This window comes from Geotrypetes seraphini, chromosome 10, assembly GCF_902459505.1.
Source record: "Geotrypetes seraphini chromosome 10, aGeoSer1.1, whole genome shotgun sequence".
Lineage (NCBI taxonomy): Eukaryota > Metazoa > Chordata > Amphibia > Gymnophiona > Dermophiidae > Geotrypetes > Geotrypetes seraphini.
Genome location: NC_047093.1, coordinates 39393603 through 39413715, shown reverse-complemented (window position 1 = coordinate 39413715; position 20113 = coordinate 39393603). Strand labels below are relative to the sequence as shown.

At 42.7% G+C, this 20113-nt stretch overlaps 1 protein-coding gene across 4 annotated transcripts in view; it reads right to left on the bottom strand.

Moving 5' to 3' along the window:
- The window catches only part of USP43 (ubiquitin specific peptidase 43), a 481211-nt gene that overhangs the window by 148940 nt on the left and 312158 nt on the right, over positions 1 to 20113 (bottom strand). For 3 of the 4 annotated variants that reach the window (XM_033961845.1, XM_033961847.1, XM_033961848.1), the window contains one exon: positions 16323 to 16415. The exons of the other annotated variant lie outside the window; for it this stretch is intronic. In XM_033961845.1, the coding sequence (XP_033817736.1) occupies positions 16323 to 16415 (93 nt within the window). The remainder of the gene's footprint in view (positions 1 to 16322; positions 16416 to 20113) is intronic. 4 annotated transcript variants of the gene reach the window in all.

Genomic DNA, 20113 nt, shown 5'->3' with positions numbered 1-20113 from the left:
CCATGGTACGCCCCCACTTGGAATACTGCATCCAACACTGGTCGCTGTACATGAAAGAGAACATACCGTAGTACTACTCGAAAGGGTCCAGAGAAGAGCAACAAAAATAGTTAAGGGACTGGGGGAGTTGCTGTACAACGAGAGGCTAGAGAAACTGGGCCTCTATGCCCTTGAAAAGAGAAGACTGAGAGGGGACATGATCAAAACATTCAAGATATTGAAGGGAATTGACTTAGTAAAGACAGAGAGATTGTTCACCCTCTCTAAGGTGACGAGAACGAGAGGGCACTCGCTAAAGTTAGAAGGGAAAAGATTCCGTACACACGTAAGGAAGTTCTTCTTCACCCAGAGAGTGGTGGAGATCTGGAACGCTCTCCCGGAAGCTGTCATAGGGGAAAGCACCGTTCAGGGATTTAAGACAAGGTTGGGTAAGTTCCTACTGGAACAGAACATACGCAAGTAAGGATAGACTCAAATAGAGCACTGGTCTTTGATCTAAGGACCGCCGCGTGAGCGGACTGCTGGACATGATGGACCACTAGTCTGACCCAGCAGTGGCAAATCTTATGTTCTTAAACCATTATTAAGGTAGACCTGGGGAAAGCTGCTTATTTCCAAGGGAAAAGAGCATGGAATCTTGCTAGTTTTTGGGACTCTGCTAGATACTTGTAACCAAGATTGACCTCTGTTGAAAACAGGATACTGGGCTAGATGCACTTTTGGTCTGACCCAGTAGGGTAGCTCTCATTTTCTTAAGTTCCTTTGTTGTCAACCTTCAGAGAGCAAGAGATGGCCGGTCAATGAGTTTATACACTATAAATGGAATTCTATAACGAGGGTGTCAAGGTTTAGATGTGAATTTGTGCACATACATGCATAAATGCAACTGTTTGTAGGGCAATTTAGGGAATAGTACTTTCATATTAGATATACAGTATACTCTTGTGTTCTCTTTGTTCCTCTCAAGATGTTTGCCTGCAACACCCACCACCTTGGGATTTCACATTTCATCCACATATGGACAGAATTTTCAAGGAAGGACTGTGCAGTCTTGGAACTATCAGATTTAAGGAGGAATACAATTTTTTCAGCAGTTTATTTTAGAGATTTGAATTATTATTATTATTATGTTTTTGTATGAATGATATGATTTCATATGCTTATGCATTTGAGGTTATGTTACGTTTGTTTTATTTCAATTTTGTATAATGTTTTAAACCTGTTTATTCTCTGCTTTTTTTATACAGACTGTAAACAGTCTATAGTGTTAAAATGAAGTAGCATATGGAGCTGTATTGTATTTTTTTTTCTATTAAAATTCTGAATTGATTTTTTTCTGTTTAGTATTACTGAACTTTTGTTTTTGTTTGTAGTGAACCTTATTTTAGTTTTGAAATCATAGCTAGCGTATGGGATTTTTTATTTGAGAAAATGCATGCTTGACCCCTTGAGCCTAAGAGGAGGGTTTTGATTTATCTCACGTGCTTTCAAGGTTAGTTACATTCAAGCACAAGTATTTTCTTGCCCACAGAGAGTTTTACAATCCAGGCTTGTACCTGAGGCAATGTACCGTATTTTCTCGCATATAACGCGCGCTTTATACGTGGTTTTTACAAACCGCGCATACCCTTGTGCGTTATATGCGTGAGCGCGTTGTACAAAATTTTTTTTACATAGTTTCCCCCCCCCCGACGCCCGATTCATCACCTGGAAGGAGCGCTCGCACTCCCACCCCGAAGGACCGCTCGCACCCCCACCCGAAGAACCGCTCGCACCCCCACAGCCTCCCCCCCTCCCCCATGGAGAAGCTGTCTACCTTGTTTCCGGATGCCAGCCCAGCTGCTTCCTCTGCCGGTGGTCCTGCCCCTTCTCAGAGCCCTGTGCTGCGCTGCTTCCTCTTCAGGCGGTCCCGCCCTTTCTCTGATGTCAGAGAAAGGGCGGGACCGCCGGAAGAAAAAGCAGCACAGCAGGGCTCAGAGAAGGGGCGGGACCGCCGGCAGAGGAAACAGCTGGGCTCGCTGGCATCCGGAAACAAGGTAGACAGCTTCTCCATGGGGGAGGGGGGTGAGGCTGTGGGGGTGCGAGCGGTTCTTCGGGTGGGGGTGCGAGCGGTCCTTCAAGGTGGGGGTGCGGGTGCGTGCGAGCGGTCCTTTGGGGTGGGGGTGCGAGCGGTCCTGCGGGGGGGGTGAATCGGATGTCGGGGGGGGGGCATCAGGCTTTCAGGGTAGGGACAGGACTTCAAGGAGGAAAGGAGAGTCGGGGTGGGCGAAAACAGAGTCAGGGTCTCCAGAGGAGAGTCGGGGCGGGCGAAAGGAGAGTCGGGCAGCATGCGCGGTATACGGGTGTGCGCGGTATATAAAAATTTATGTACATAAATATGTGTTTTTTGCGCGCTATACCCGTGTGCGCGTTTTACACGGGTGCGCGTTATCTATGTGAAAATACGGTAAGTTTTTTTTGCCTAACTTGCCCAATCCGACCCTTCCTCTTGAAATACACCAAAATCTATAAAAAGCACTAAAAATTGCATGCACAATTTTGGTTGTATACCAAACTGTGTTTGCAATTTAATTGAATTACTAGCTAATTAGCGCAAATAATTGGCTTAAAAAGAAATTATTGGTGTTAATTAAAATCAATTACAAGTGATGGGCCCGATTCTACAGTACATATGTCGTCTAGAAAATTTACATTGACTACTACGGCGTTAAGTGTGATTCTATCAAATTTAGGCGCTTTGTATAGAATCATGCTTAGTTCCACCAAAACGGTGTTAGGTGTCGCTGTGCGCACTAACGTTTTAAGTGCGCCATATTTATGCTACGGTTTTCTTGGCCTAAACACAAGATTATATCAAGAAAACAAATGTGTTACAACCTTTTCAGACAGCTTTTAGATTGTTCCATAGTACAGAAACATCTTTGATTGCTTTAACTACCTGTGTCTCTAAAGCTTTTGATCAATTTAAGTATGTACTTATGTTAACTTTGGATTTATCATCAGCTTTTCATCTTATTGACCATTCTCTTTTATTAGACTGGGCTTACTGATACTGCTTTGCGGTAGTTTATTTCATATCTTACAGAAAGACTAGGGGCTCCTTTTACTAAGCCGCGTTAGGGCTTTAACACGGGGAATAGCGCACGCTACATTGTCCCGCGTGCTAGACCTTAACGCCAGCATTGAGCTGGCGTTAGTTCTAGAAGCATAGTGCGCGGTAATTTCCAAGTTTATCCAAGTTTCCAAGTTTATTATATAATTTGATTAATCGCCTATCACAATTTCTAGGCGATGTACAATCAGATATGGGGAACAAATCAGACAAACAATAGTCATATCGAATTAAAAATAACAAATACAAACATTTCTATACATAGCTTAACTTATACATAAGATATCAAAGCAGAGGGAAAATTATTAATGGGTTACAATCATTATTAATTTAATAACGTTTAAGGAAAAAACAATAGGAAAGACAACAGATAAAATTTATAATAATATATAAAGTAGAAAGTAAAAAGAGACCAAGTCTTTGAGATTTATTCACTAAAAGCATCTATAAAAAGGAAACTCTTAAGTTTGGACTTGAATTTATCTAAGTGTTTTTTCTCTCTAATAAATAGTGGGAGGTCATTCCAAGATTGGGGAGCTGTTATTGAGAAAATGGTGTGACGCCTCGTATTGGTAACTTTCAATGAGGGAAGTGTTGATCTTGTGATCTTAACTGTCTTGAAGTAAGATGAGAAATTAAAACTCTAAAAATAAAAGCAGGGGTTTTAAATAATAATGATTTAAAAGTAAGCATGATTAAAAATGATTTCCTGTGTGCGCTATAAATGTTCCGTTTACTAAGGTGCGCTAGCATTTTTAGCGTACGCAGGAAATTACCACGCGCTACGCTTCTAGAACTAACGCCAGCTCAAAGCTGGCGTTAAGGTCTTAGCGTGTGCGGCAATGTAGTACGCGCTATTCCGTGCGTTAAAGCCCTAATACGGCTTAGTAAAAGGAGCCCTATAATTTATCTTATATACAGTTGTATCATCTGCAAATTCTACATCTGCTCCATTTAATTTAGATTCAGGAGTACTACAGGGTTCTATATTTTCTCCTCTTCCTTTTAATCTTTTTATTTCACCATTAGGTTTTAGCATGTTTGTCTATGCTGATGATATTCAGATTTTATATAATTTTTAATCTTATAATGCTGAGCAAACAGAATTAATGACAAATTATAGGCTTTTACGGATTGGCTTACAACTCACAAATTAAAAATTAATCCAGATAAATCAAAGTTTATCATCTTTATACCTAGAGATGATCCTGGTTTGCCCTCACCATTAGTATATTACAAAATGCAACAATTTCAAGAGTAAACTCTGTACGTGTTTTGGGAATTATTCTAGATTCACAACTCAAATTTAAACAACAAATTAGTCAAGTATTCAAGCAATCATTTTATAAATTGTATATGATTAGATCTATTAGGTCATTTTTCTATCCATCAGCTTTAACCGTTCTTATTCACTCATTGGTAATTCAACAGATTGATTACTGTAATTCACTTTATATAGGTCTTCCACTAAAAGATTTACAAAGGTTAAAACTTATACAAAATACAGTGGTACGTTTGTTATATAATACTTGGAAATATGATCATGTAACTCCTTTATCACATCAAATTAGTTATAACATACTTCTTTTGGTATATAAAGTTTTTAAATTTGGTGAACCAATTTATTTAGCACGTCATTTAATTCCATATATTCCAACACAATCTCTTAGATCAATGAATCAAAATCAGTTACATGTACCATCTTATCAAATAATTATTCATGAACATATTTGACTTCAGTTTTTTCAGTATAGGACCCGTCTTTATGGAATTCACTTCCTTTGTTTATATGGTTACATACATCATTGGATAAATTTAATAATTTAATGGTGTTTATATTTAAAATTGAATTGACATTACCAATGAGTTGGCTCTTAGGCACTGGTGGAATGAGGCATTATGACATCACAATACCAGCTCTGGTTAACAGAGGCTCTTCATAGTAAGGAAGGAATTTATCAATGTGTGATACTATTATGGCATGTTATTTTAGCACAGGTTTTGTTTTGGGCAATGGATACTGGTTGCTAATAACTCGATTAACAGTAAAATAAATTGTTTTAACGGTAACCCACATTGATAAATTCCTCCCTAAACAGGCTACATGAAAATATTCCACCCTCCTGTGGGTGAAGGTGTTCTAATGGTTATATGAGTTTGTATGGCTGTCAGGACCCAACAATTTGTTGGACTGCCATTGTTCTTTGCTGCCTCCCCTCCCCCAGACACCCTAGGCGACCACCTTTTTTTGCCTAATGGTTAAGTTGGCTCTGCTCCTTACCGGTTGCAGGGAGAACCTAGACCAAGGGAAAAGCGCTTCACAATACTAGAGGTGCTAAAAGAAAGCTCACAGGCAAAATATATTTTTCAATATATCAGTTTAGCACTTTCTCTCGTGAAATGTCAATTCTTCTACACTATTACCCAGTAAACAGCATTGTATTTACTACTCATAAGAAAAAGGGAAATCACATAACGTGATAATCCTTCTACAAAATAGGGTCACAGCAGTATCACACTCACAATTCCCCCTAGATCAGTTTATAAAGAATTTACGTCTGTTGATAAACAGCCTCTTGGGATAAGGATGACATCAATTTAGAAAAGCTACACTGTACAATACAGTGTAAAAGATTGATTTGCACAGAGGGATGGACACCAAGAAGCAGCACTGACAGCACTTAAAAAGGCAAATCGGGCATGAGTCAGAGAAAGAATGGGGGCACATCCACTATCAGCAATGAAGAATGAACACTACATTAGTGCTACCCAACATGATCCTACCCGGAGAGCTTTATATAAGAACATAAGAATAGCCTTACTGGGTCAGACCAAAAATCCATCAAGCCCAGTAGCCTGTTCTCACAGTGTCCAATCCAGGTCACTAGGACCTGTCCAAAACCCAAAGAGAAGCAACATTCCATTATCTCAGAGTAAGCAAGATTCCAGAACCCCAAATAGTAGCAACATTCCATGCAGAATCCACAAAGAGTAGCAAGATTCTAGAATCCCAAGGAGTTGCAACATTCCATGCTACCGATCCAGGGCAAGCAGAGGCTTCCCCCATGTCTTAATAACAGACTATGGACTTTTCCTCCAGGAATTTGTCCAAACCTTTATGAACGGGGATGCTGTGGTTTTCATGGTTCATGATTGCATACAGTGGCGTAGTAAGGGAGGGGGGGGCAGACCTCAGCGGAAGCCATCTTGGTGGAGGCGCCGGCACCTCTCCTCCTCCCAGTCCTTTGCCACCCCTTCCCCACTGCATGCGTGCTTTCCCTTCCCCCAATACCTCTTTAACTCTTTGCCAGTGTGAGGAGCAATTCCAATCTGCTGCTCGTGCCAGCCTCGGCTCTCCCTCTGAAGTGTGGAATTGAAAATGGGCCATACCTGTGGGAGTGTCATGGGCGTGCCACCAAAGATGTGCGCAACTTATAGAACATTGTTAGTTGCATGTACTAGATGGCGCAGTTAGGCATGGCGACTTGTTTGTCTGTTTTGGATGTTTAGATTGTAAGCTCTTTTGAGCAGGGACTGTTTTCTTCTTCTTTGTGACTCTGTGCAGCGCTTCGTGTGTCTGGTAGCGCTATAGAAATAATTAACAGTAGTAGTAACTTACTGGCATAAATGGCTGCACCTAAGTTTTGCACACGCTCTTCAGAAGGTGAGCCACAACACTAAGTTTACCATATATGACCCCACCCTGCCTCCAGACCCACCCCATTCTGCCCCAGCCACGCCCAGTTCTGCTTCCAGCCCCACCCACCAAAAGCCTCCTCTCTTCTTCCGGACAAGCTCCGGACATGTCTGGAGGGCCTGGAGCATGCACGGATGTGTGCGATGTCATCCGTGCATGCTCAGAGGCCTTCCAGATGCAGCCGGAGCTCTGAGGTTCTTTCCAAAACCCGGACAAATGCCGGATTTTGGAAAGTCCATCCGGGAACCCAGACAGTCCTCTAAAAAGAGGACATGTCCGGGTTTCCCCGGCCCTCTGGTAACCTTACACAACACTGTCATAAGATTGGCGTTAAGTGTGGCCCATTGTGGTGCCTTAATTTAGGTACCAATTTATGGAACAACCCCTATAGTTTGTGGTGAGCTTAGCATCCCTCATAGTAGAGCTAGTACAAGAGCAAGGGTGGCCTAGGCAAACCTCCAGCCTTAGCCCCCCCTTTTTACATGATCCTGGCAAAAATAATGTATGAGTTGAGGTTTGCCTAGGGCACCATTGCTCTTGTACTAGCTCTTGTTCCACCCCCACCCCCACTCTTGCTTAATAGTTGGACTGGCCTTGTCTAATACTTTTGTGCAAAGTTCCTCTTTAAAAAATAAAAGTAAAGTGTACATTAAAACATTGCAGAGAAGCACATTTCTCTTCCTTAGTTGCATTGCATCATGCATCTCTCCAGGCTCTGTCCCTTCCCTTAAAAGTGCCACGTGGCCAGCAGTTATAGGGAGCACTAGCTGTAATGGCACAGACTCCCGCCTTTCATCCCACTATTTTCCTAGTTCCTATCCTGCCTCCTACTCCTCGTATTGAGAATATTACTATTAAATTATAGTCTTTTATCACTTATAATCTTTTGCGCACATGTGCATTTAAGTGCTTTCTTTGAGTACATTATATAACGTTTATTTATTTTTAATCAGTTCCATTTATGACTGTAGGTTCAATATGTCTGCGATGCACTTCCATTATATCTAATCTAATCTAATCTAATCCTTAGGTTTATATACCGCATCTTCTCCACGTTCGCAGAGCTCGGCACGGTTTACAGGAGATGTAGTAACATAGTAACATAGTAATATAGTAGATGACGGCAGATAAAGACCCGAATGGTCCATCCAGTCTGCCCAACCTGATTCAATTTAAAAAAAATTTTTATTTTTTTTTTATTTTTAAAAATTTTTCTTCTTAGCTATTTCTGGGCAAGAATCCAAAGCTTTACCCGGTACTATGCTTGGGTTCCAACTGCCAAAATCTCTGTTAAGACTTACTCCAGCCCATCTACACCCTCCCAGCCATTGAAGCCCTCCCCTGCCCATCCTTCACCAAACGGCCATACACCGACACAGACCGTGCAAGTCTGCCCAGTAACTGGCCTAGTTCAATATTTAATATTATTTTCTGATTCTAAATCTTCTGTGTTCATCCCACGCTTCTTTGAACTCAGTCACAGTTTTACTCTCCACCACCTCTCTCGGGAGCGCATTCCAGGCATCCACTACCCTCTCCGTAAAGTAGAATTTCCTAACATTGCCCCTGAATCTACCACCCCTCAACCTCAAATTATGTCCTCTAGTTTTACCATTTTCCTTTCTCTGGAAAAGATTTTGTTCTATGTTAATACCCTTCAAGTATTTGAATATCTGAATCATATCTCCCCTGTCTCTCCTTTCCTCTAGGATATACATATTCAGGGCTTCCAGTCTCTCCTCATACGTCTTCTGGCGCAAGCCTCCTACAATAAAGGGTTAGAGGTCGAAGAATGAAGAATGTTTAGAGGACTAGGGAAGAGATTTTGAGAACTTGGGATACCAAAGTTGGAGAGAGGCTAACATTTTTGAGAAAAGCCAGGTTTTCAGAAGTTTGCGGAAAACTTGTAGAGAGCTCAAGTTCCGAAGAGGGGAGAGGCTCCAAAGTTGGAGAGAGGCTTACATTATGTACATTTGTACATTGTGTATAAATATGTGTACATTTCTATTATGAGAATATGTATATTGTGTATATATTTAATGGTTATTAAACTTCCCTCCCCCTTCTACTAAACCTCGATAGCGGTTATTAGCGCAGGGAGCCACGCTGAATGCTCTGCGCTGTTCCCGACGCTCATAGGAACTCTATGAGTGTCGGGAGCAGCGCGGAGCATTCAGCACGGCTCCCTGCGCTAATAACCGCTATCGCTGTTTAGTAAAAAGGGGTGTAATTTTGTTTAATGTTTCTTATGTGTTATTTTGCCTTTGTACACTATACTATTTTATCTATTTCAGGGTTGCTTTTATAAGAGCTCTTTATTAACATAAGAACATAAGAAATGCCTGCACCGGATCAGACCTGGGGCCTATCCAGTCCGGTGATCCGCACACGCGGAGGCTCAGCCAGGCGTACCCTGGCGCATACATTAGTCACTCGTATCCCTCAATGTGTCCTGCAAGAAGATGTGCGTCCAATTTTCCCTTAAATCCTAGAATGGTGGTTTCCTCCACCAGCTCTTTCGGGAGAGAGTTCCAGGCGTTCACCACTCGCTGTGTGAAGCAGGACTTTCTGACATTCGTCCTGGCCGTGTCCCCTCTCAGCTTCAGGCCATGGCCTCTGGTCCGAGTCTGGGTCACATTCGCCAATGTGAATAAAGCTATTTCTTGCTCTCCATCCTTTCCCCCTGCTGGTGAGTGAGCTTGCTCCATTTTGTCGATCCCTTTTAGCAATTTAAAAGTCTCTATCAGATCCCCTCTCAGTCTTCTCTTCTCAAGGGTGAATAATCCCAGTTTTCTGAGGCGATCCTTATAGCTCAAGTTCTCCATACCTTCTACTAGCTTCGTCGCTCTCCTCTGCACCTTCTCCAGCAGTGTTATATCCTTCTTCAGGTATGGAGACCAGTGTTGGACACAGTATTCCAAGTGTGGTCTGACCATTGTTCTGTAAAGCGGCATTATGACCTCCCTTGATCTACTCGTGATTCCCTTCTTTATCATGCCTAACATCCTGTTAGCTTTCTTTGCCGCCACTGCGCATTGAGCCGACGGCTTTAGGGTCCTGTCTATCAGTACCCCTAAGTCTTTTTCTTGTTCGCTCTTCCCCAATGTTATACCTAACAGTTTATACTCATGCTCCTATATGAGATTAATCTGGCAAGAAGCCATTTGATCATACATTTATTTATATTAGAAAATTTAAATTTTTAATTCTTTATTATTGTCTGTTGATGTGTTATATAGATTTGGACTGCTGATGAAGGCTTGAAAGCTAAAACACATCCATAGCCTGACTTTGTGGGCTCCTTTTACGAAGCCGCGTTAGCGGCTTTATCGCGCGCACCTTTTTAGCGCGCGCTAGCCAAAAAACTACCGCCTGCTCAAGAGGAGGCGGTATCGGCTAGCGTGGCCGGCAAATTAGCGTGCGCTAGTACGCACGTTAAACCGCTAACGCGGCTTCGTAAAAGGAGCCCTGTGTTATTTACATTGTTAAAAAAAATTCAATTAAAAAAAAAAAAAAAAGAAAGCTGAAACAGAGCTTGTGTTGAGTCCTTTATAGGAACCTTTTTAAATAAAAAAAAAAATCAATAAAGAGCTTTTACGGAATTGATCACTTCGCTTTCCCCCATTGTGCCTGTTTGACTCCCACTTCTTGGATACCTATATAAGTTATGTGCCATCTCGGCATGCATACATAAACCTGCATGAGCTACCATACAGTTTAATGAGTCCTTTTCTGTGGGCAAAACATGCTGTATGCATGAAAATTGCTATAGAAAATTACCCTCTCATGGAGTCATTTTTTACCTGCTTCTGCAGACTTTGCTGGCTATTCAAACTAAAAAATCACCCACACTTTCACCGTGAAAAATCATTCCTGAACAAGTAGCTGCACACATTTATCCCTTCCAATTGGTGGGAGATGGTTTTGAAAATTACCCTAAAAAAAAAAAATAATATTACTCTTCTCAGTTGCAACCCCCACCCCCAACTCCAAAAATGAGAAAGAATATTTCCGTAATCAGATGCACTGAATAATCATGTACGAAACAGAATCGAGGGACAGCCCAACAGTGTACAGGGAAGGAGAGACTGGACCGTCTCCTTTGCAACACTTACCTCCAGCGGCTTGCTGAGAGAGGAGCTATAAATATTTAACTATTTCACAAGAAATGAGGTTTACAGCAAGAAAGAGATAGCGACACGGGCTCTGCACCAGCACTAATGTGCCTGCCATATCTCACTTTTAACACTGCTCATCCCAAAATTGTAAAATGTCTCTCTTCCAGGCTTTTTTTTATTACCATTGTTAACATGAGAATAAAAAATACGGTAAATCACAGAAATTGCATTACTATTAATTAGGTGATGTAAAGAGGCACTCACTTCTCGGTGGCACGATCCAGGGCTTGGAAATCAGACCCTTAACAGTACTGGCTCGTCCCTTAATTCTATCAACGTGGCTGCACAATTTTGCAACTAGCAGACAAAATTACGCATGCATGTTATAGAATAGTGCCTAGCTTACCCCCCTCCTTTACTAACGCGTGGCGCGGTTTCAGCGCCAGCAGCGGCGGTAACTGCTCCAACCCTCAAAGAATTCCTATGAGCATTGGAACAGTTCCCGCCGCTACCGGAGCTAAAACCCGCGCTGCGCGTTAGGAAAGGAGGGGGTTAATTAAGCGGGCGCTAATTGGCTTTAACCACCGATAATGCCTCTTAGGTGGCATTAATTGGCACTGAGTTATGCGCATAACTTACTACGCCACTGCTACCAACCTTTTACATCACATAAACGCTGCTGCCTAATGTTTGGCACTCCGATACCATCTTTTGCTAATATTCCAAAACAGCATCAGCACCTGACTTTGCCACTAGAGAATGACATGGTGACAAAATTCATCACCGTTCCCGTCCCCGCGGATAACCGCGGGAAACCATCTTCATGTCATTCTTTAAGGAGAGAGGGAAGAATCAGAGTATAATTGGGCACAACCACTGATCCGCAAGCTTTGCTTTGAAGAATGCTGGTGTAGAAGGACTGAGGTTGAAATTGACACTAGAAAATGACATGGGATTATTTCCCGCGGTTATCCGTGGGGACGGGAACGGTGATGAATTTTGTCACCGTGTCATTCTCTATTTGCCACCATACTTGCTAGAAGTTTCTGAAACCTAAGGTTTTGCATTTTCCCTGTAATTGTCTGATAGTTTTTGAGGGAATTACTTGTTATTTGATTCCCAACAGTTGTCTGCCTTTGTTCAGTCTAATGAAAAAATAAAAGGCCTTGGGCTAGATTAACTAACCTGCCCGATCGTGACCGATCCGTGTCCGATCCGGGCAGGGCACGTTTGATTCAGGAACCAAGAACATTCCAATGGGGGCGATCGTAGGCACGCCCCCAACCGCCAACCTGGATCACTAGGTAGCGATCCCGACGCATGCGCAGACCATCTATTTTGCCTGTAGATGGTCTGCGCATGTGTTTGCTGTCTGGTTTTTTTTGTTTGTTTGTTTACATTTTTTACTGGCCCCGACTCTCCTGCTCTCTGCCGCCCTTCCCCACAGTGCCAGCCCGTGGTTTTAACCCACGGGTTTAAAGTGGGTTAAAACCACGAGCTCGTGCTGCTGGAAAGGGCGGCAAGAGAGCAGGAAAGGTGGATTCAGAGAGAGTCAGGGCAGGCAGAGAGCAGGTTGCGGCAGAGAGCAGGAGAGTTGGAGGAGTCAGAGAGAGTCAGGGCAGGCAGAGAGCAGGAGAGTCAGGGGAGCCAGAGCGAGTCGGGGCAGGCAGAGAGAACGGAGCCAGAGAGAGTTGGGGCAGGCAGAGAGCAGGTTGCGGCAGAGAGCAGGAGAGTTGGGAGAGCCAGAGAGAGTCAGGAGAGCCAGAGAGAGTTAGGGCAGGCAGAGAGCAGATCGCGGCAGAGAGCAGGAGAGTCGGGGGAGCCAGAGAGAGTCAGGGCAGGCAGAGAGCAGGAGATTCGGGGGAGCCAGAGAGAGTCAGGGCAGGTAGAGAGAAGGGAGCCAGAGAGAGTCAGGGCAGGCAGAGAGCAGTAGAGCCAGGGAGCCAGAGAGAGAAGAGTTGGGGCAAGCAGTACGCCGAGTGGAGCCTCAGACAGAAAAAAAAATTTGCAACTTTAGCAGGGCAGCCAGAGCAGGAGAATCGGGACAGAGAGCAGTTTTTTCCTATATTAGGATCCCTGATGATAAAACACTGTAAGAGTGGGCATGAGTATTAGATGTGGGACCATGTCTTAGTTTAATTGTTTAAGATTGTTTATTTGAATTTCCTGGATTTGGGGTTGAATTTGGGTTGAACAAATGTAATTATGCAGTTTGATGAATGGAAATTACCTAGTAAGCTTCAGTATTTGATTTTTGTTTTTAATATCACAGCTTGGTTGGTTTGTGATTATGATTAAAATTCAATAAAAAACAAAACAATTTAAGGAGGAACTGCCAGTTCCCCCTCCCAGACATCTCTGCCATCCTGGTGTGATGCTGTTATTCTTAATATGAATTTTGAAATTATAATGGAATTTTAATAAAGTCTGCAGGGACAGGAGAAGTACTTAAGACATTTTGAAAATTTTTGTGACAGTACACCACTGAGACAGACAACACCCGCTGAGGGATTTGTGGTCTAAATGCAGCAACATCCCCATAACATTTATGAAACAAAGTCAGGCAATGAAAATTATTATTATAATCTCCCCTTGAGCATTTTAATTAAATGCTCAGAGTTTGTTTGGAGGAATTCTCCAACCTCAGACGTCAAACAAAGTTGCAACCCAGGAAAGCCATGGAAATGAAAATATATTATGATATGCTAGGTGCAATCTTATATCCTACACAATCCACGCAAATTGGAGTTCTAGGCGGGTTATAAGCAGAATACTGCTGTATAAAATTATCCTTAGAATCGTACGTGTTAAATAAAATTATACATTTAGGTGGAAATTCTATCAACGGCGCCTTAATGGTAGGCGCTCTACTTGCACCTAAGTTGGTAAACGCTGTTTCAAATGGTACTTAAATAAAATTTCAAGGTGCCTACTGGCATCTATGTGTAACCAATTTTTATTTTCAATAATAAAATCCAACCAATAAATTACAATCAACTATGTACCGACAACAATAGAAAACATGATACACAATACCAGCCCCATTCCCTCAGCTTCCCGTTCCCCCCCCCCCCAACCATAATTAAAGCATGAACCACAGTGCAGTAGACTTGGACTCTGATAGCCCACTGCCAAAGAATAAAGACCCCCTCCCACTCCTAACCCCCCCACACCTAGGAAGGGTGACCTACAATGGAAGGCCAACCAACAGACCTACAGATAAGGAAAAAAAGGAGAAGAAGAGAGAAAAAAAAAGGGGCGAGGAGGAAAACAAAAGTCCCCTCATGCACCCCAGACTCTCCTGCGCCAACATAGGACTTTTAGGGACCCCTGAAGAAGACATTTCGTCGAAACGCGGACCGTGTTGGGCCCTGCGCCATTAGTGAATTAGGTCCTCTGATTTGTATGTGGATTTTTATCATACATGTGGATTATTTTATTGTACGTTTGGAACTTGATTTTATTGCATATTTGGAACTTTGCTTTCCTCATTAAAGTCCATATCAGGATCATCGTCTCTCCACAGTTTTTTGGGGATTCATTCAAACAAATGGCACCTGAATCATCCTGCTAGAGGCATGGCTAATGCCGGAAGAGGCGTTAGGCAGTGGCAGGTGTCTCCAGAGGCTCGATTCAGGTCAAAGGTAGGTGTGATAACGTAGGCCTTGAAAACAGTAAAACAAAAGAAACTGTGGAGAAGATGTTCCAGATGCAGGTGTTTATTCAGTCAGTAAATAATTGCAATAACCATCCACATATGTCTGAAATGAGAAGGACCCAACACGGTCTGTGTTTCAACTTAGATGTCTTCCTCAGGGGTCCTTGTTAATGATGTGGAACCAGAAAACCAAATGTGGATGGTAGTAGAATCAACATAACCCTCAGATATAAGTTTGTGAACGATTTCACCGAAATTGACTTTCACAGTTTCCAGCTTGGGACCGCGCCAGGAGGGCATCTGAGCGTGCAACACGGTGACATCATGCGCACATGCGTGGGATGTCATCGCGACGCGCATGTGCAGATGCCCTCCCGACGCGGCTCTGAGCACGAGAACAGGTTGAGAGGGGTGGGGCTGGGGCAGAACGGGGCGTGACTTGGGCGGTGGGGCTGGGTGGAACTGGACGGGCCTGGGGGTGGGGCCACCGGTCCGGATTTTACAGGAGTAAAATCTGGTAAACCTAACATTTCTGAACTAGTTTTACGTTGCCTTTTCCTCCGATATGTGAATGGAACAGGGCTCCTGACCTAACACTTTTTATAAATGCTGTTTTCTTTTACCTGCAATTACTGTGTGGCTCTGTCTTATCTAGGCTCCAGGCCTGCCTTCATTCATGTTATCACAGCTCCTAGCAGTTACCGCCTGGTAAAACCACACTTTAAGCGCTTAACTTTCTTTAGTACAAGAGTTTCCAAGTTTCCAAGTTTATTAGTTTTTAATATCCCGATCATAAAATGAATATCTGACCGGTTTACAATTATATATAAAGAAAATTAAAAGAAAAAACAAAACATAATTTAATATAGAATAGAGAGAAATAAAAAGAGTGTAAAAAAGTAGATAGAGTGAACGAGTATGACATTTACAGACAAACTAGAAAGTGAGGAAAGATGGGGAGGTGGGAAAAAGTTACATAATTAAAGAAGAAAGGATATAGAGGGGAAAGGGGATGACACATAAGGGATAGGGGAATAATAAATAAGATGGTGGACTGTTTCCAAAAAAAAAAAAAAAAAATTTTTGAGATTAGGGTTTGTCGTATGCATCTTGAAAAAGAAAAGTTTTGAGATTGATTTTAAATTTTTGTAGTTGTAATTCATCACGGAGATATTGAGGGAGAGAGTTCCATAAAGTAGGTGCTGTTATTGCGAAATTAGTTTTTCTAGTGTAATAGGATTCTTTTAAGGATGGTATATATAGAAGTTTTTGATCAGTAGATCTTAAAGAGCGAGGTGAACTTTGGGGTATTAATAATTTATCAAGAAATGAAGGTAAGTGAGAGTTTTTAATTTTGAAAGAGAGGAGAATAATTTTATAAGTTATACGGTAAGTGATAGGAAGCCAGTGAGCCTCTTTAAGAAGCGGAGTGACATGTTCGAATTTGCCTTTTTTATTTATTAATTTGATTGCTGTATGTTGTATAAGTTGTAAAAGAGCCCTGAAGTTACTTAGCATGCAGTTATGATCCTCTTGTCAACACACAAGACTGAGGAACTACAGCCAATGAACTAAGACATTTTCATTATCACGATCTGAGTTGGACTAGAAGGAACGTCAAATTTAAATAAGATTCTGTACACAGGAGCACCGCAGGAACAGAGATCAATATCCAGGTATTCTGCCCTGCACTTTACTCCGTCAAAGAGCAGTGAATAAATTCCCATTTCCACATACCTGGTCTGACGTAGGGGGATGGGCAATGAAACACACAGGAAGGGATCAAAGGTGTTGCTCTGCTTTAAGCAGTGAGGACATGTTAAGGATGACCTGAAATCAAAACCAAAAGAGGCTTAGGATATCAGACAAACAAAGCAGGATTCATTTGTAATCAATAGTTACGTCATTTTTAGAATGCTCTAGGACTCTAGGGGCTCCTTTTGTGAAGCCGCGTTAGCGGCTTTAGCGCACGCACATTTTTAGTGCGCGCTAGCCGAAAAACTACTGCCTGCTCAAGAGGAGGCGGTAGCGGCTAGCGCGGCTGGCAAATTAGCGCACGCTATTACGCGCGTTAAACCACTAACGCGGCATCGTAAAAGAAGCCCTATGTCTGCTGCAGCACCCCTTTTGCCTACCCTCCAGACTAAAGTGTACACGTACTTCCCAAATTTTATCCAAGATGACCCCATTATAACACTTTTCAATTATTTCGCAAATCTATGAAAACATTACTATTCCAACAATACTTAGATCTCCAGGCTAGGCTGTCAAAATAATCTTCATGCATTAATAGTTCTTGCTCAGATTGTTTATACTTTTTTTTTTTTAATTTATTGATTTATATACATAGATGAATAAAACATTATGTAACAGAAAAAAGAGTTTAGCCATCAAATTATACAAAGAAAAACAAATCATAGAAACATAGAAGATGACGGCAGAAAAGGGCTACAGCCCATCAAGTCTGCCCACTCTGCTTACCCACCCCCTGTCTATGCCCTAATGACCCAATTTCCTTATCTTGACCCTCGTAGGGATCCCACATGGGTATCCCATTTATTCTTAAAGTCTGGCACGCTGTCTGCCTCGATCACCTGCACTGGAAGCTTGTTCCAATGATCAACCACTCTCTCTGTGAAGAAATACTTTCTGGTGTCGCCATGAAATTTTCCGCCCCTGAGTTTGAGCGGGTGCCCTCTTGTGGCCGAGGGTCCCTTGAGAAAGAAAATATCGTCTTCCACTTCGACACGTCCCGTGAGGTACTTAAATGTTTCTATCATGTCTCCCCTCTCCCTACGTTCCTCAAGAGTGTAGAGCTGCAATTTGTTCAGTCTCTCTTCGTACGAGAGACCCTTGAGCCCCGAGATCATCCTGGTGGCCGTCCGTTGAACCGATTCAATTCTGCGCACATCTTTACTGTAATGTGGCCTCCAGAATTGCACACAGTACTCCAGATGAGGTCTCACCATGGCCCTGTACAACGGCATTATGACTTCAGGCTTTCGGCTGACGAAACTTCTATTGATACAGCCCAATATCTGCCTTGCCTTAGATGAAGCCTTCTCCACTTGATTGGCAGTTTTCATGTCTGCACTGATGATTACTCCTAAATCTTGTTCTGCTGAAGTCCTAGTTAAAGTTTCTTCGTTCAAGAAGTACGTCCTGCATGGATTTCTGCTTCCGAGGTGCATGACCTTACATTTCTTAGCATTGAAGCCTAGCTGCCAGGTTGAGGACCAACTTTCCAATGTAAGCAGGTCCTGCACCATATAATTCTGTAAACTGCATTCACTTACTATATTACATAGTTTGGCGTCATCGGCGAATAGTGTTATTTTACCTTGAAGCCCTTGAGTCAGATCCCCTATGAATATGTTGAAAAGGAGTGGACCAAGGACCGAGCCCTGCGGCACTCTACTGGTCACCTCCGATGTTTTAGAGAGGGTACCATTAACCACCACCCTCTGAAGTCTGCCACTCAGCCAATCACTGACCCATGCAGTTAGTGTCTCTCCTAACCCCATCGATTCCATCTTGCTTAGCAGCCTGCGGTGTGGGACACTGTCAAAAGCTTTACTGAAGTCCAGGTACACGACGTCCAAAGACTCTCCCAAGTCCAACTTGCTTGTTACCCAGTCAAAGAAGCTGATGAGATTGGATTGGTAGGACCTACCCTTGGTGAATCCATGCTGACTGGGATCCCGAAGATTCCCTTCATTCAAGATCGTGTCCAATTTGCTTTTAATTAGTGTTTCCATGAGTTTGCACACTATTGATGTGAGACTCACAGGCCATAAGACCCTAAAGAGTTAACAATTGAAAGGGGACAGGTTTAGAACCAATGCTAGGAAATTCTTTTTTACTCAGAGGGTGGTGGACACCTGGAATGCGCTTCCGGAGGTTGTGATAGGACAGAGTACACTACCGGGTTTCAAAGAAGGATTGGATAAATTCCTGAAGGATTCGGGGATTGAGGGATATAGATAGAGGTAGAGATAGGTTATGAAAGGGTATAGATAGAAGGACAAGGGGGATTAAAGGGTTTAGACAAGGATCACCTTACAGGTCATGGACCTGATGGGCCGCCGCGGGAACGGACTGCTGAGCGCGATGGACCTCTGGTCTGACCCAGCGGAGGCAACTTCTTATGTTCTTATAATAGCCCACATACAGGAGGGAGACAATTCACATCTTAGAGAGAATTATAACAATATGATAATATGAACTATAAACCACACTTGTTGCAATACTTCCTCAAATTATTAACTGGACCTTTTTCTACCTGGAGTCAATTAGGATTGCCTCACACCGAAGCACTATGCATTGGTATCCCTTTCCCTTCAAGAAAGAATTGCAACTGGGAGGGTTCAAAAAAATACATAGGAATTCTGATCCAAAAGGATCATACATTTACAGGAATATCCGAGTTGAAATTTTGCTCCCAGTGAAATCACATGTTGCTTTAGTTCAAGGAACCTCCTTCTCCTGGTCTGAGTTGTTTTCGAGGTGTTTGGGAACATGGAAATCTTACTTCCTAAGAAGGTCACTTCTCTAAGTCTAAAAAATAGTCTTAGGAGAGCCTCCTTATCGTGGTGGAAAACGAATGTTACCAGAAGAGTCGCTTGACTAATAACCTCATCCTCTTAGGTTTCCAGGATATTTGTAATGTTAATAAGGTCTGAAGCCTCAGGTAGAACCCCTGGAGTAGAGGATTGTTTTTTTTTTATATACTGGTAAAAAATATATTTTATGAAGCAGAGGAAGTCCACTCTCAGGGTACTTGAATACTTCCTTCAGAAATTTATAGAATAAATCTTTTGAAGAGATTGTCAACATTCTAGGGAAGTTCAGGATCCTAAGATTCAAAGACAATATAGTTCTCAAAATTTTCCACTTTCCTGGTGAAGAGCAATCTATCCTGAGCTATCAATAGTTGAGATGATTATAACCCTTAGACCTGCTGGTCCAAGTGAACAAATTTTTCACCCTGAGTTTTTACTTCCCCTTCCAATTTGTCAATTCTCTGAGCCTAGATATTGACCAGGGGAAGGGTTCCAGCACAGAGTTTATGGAGGGAGTCCAATGCCGACCATATTGACTCCAAAGTAATTACAGCTGGTCTTACCAGAGAAGGGACCACAGGGATCTGCCCCTCTCGTGCTGTTAACTCCGCTGCCTTCTCTGCTTTCGGTGTCCCAGTCGGTTCTGATTGAGGCATTGTCAAGCCCTCGAGCACTGCAGGCAACGCCGAGTTCCATCCCTGCTCAGCTCCCGATGTTTCCCAATCTTGCGGATGCAGGAGAGGCACTGGTCCCGTGGGACTAAGTGAGAGTTCTCTTCTGAGCACCGAACACTCTCTCCGATCCGGTGCAGCCAGTTCGCCCCTTGGTGAGGAAGTTAAAAAGCCCGTGATAACCTCCTGCCGCAACAAGGTAGGTTCAATCTGCCGGGCTGAAGCTGCGATTCTCCCTCTCCTTTTAGGCATATTTAAATCCAAGTTAAGCCCGCCAAAACGGGTAGGAATATTG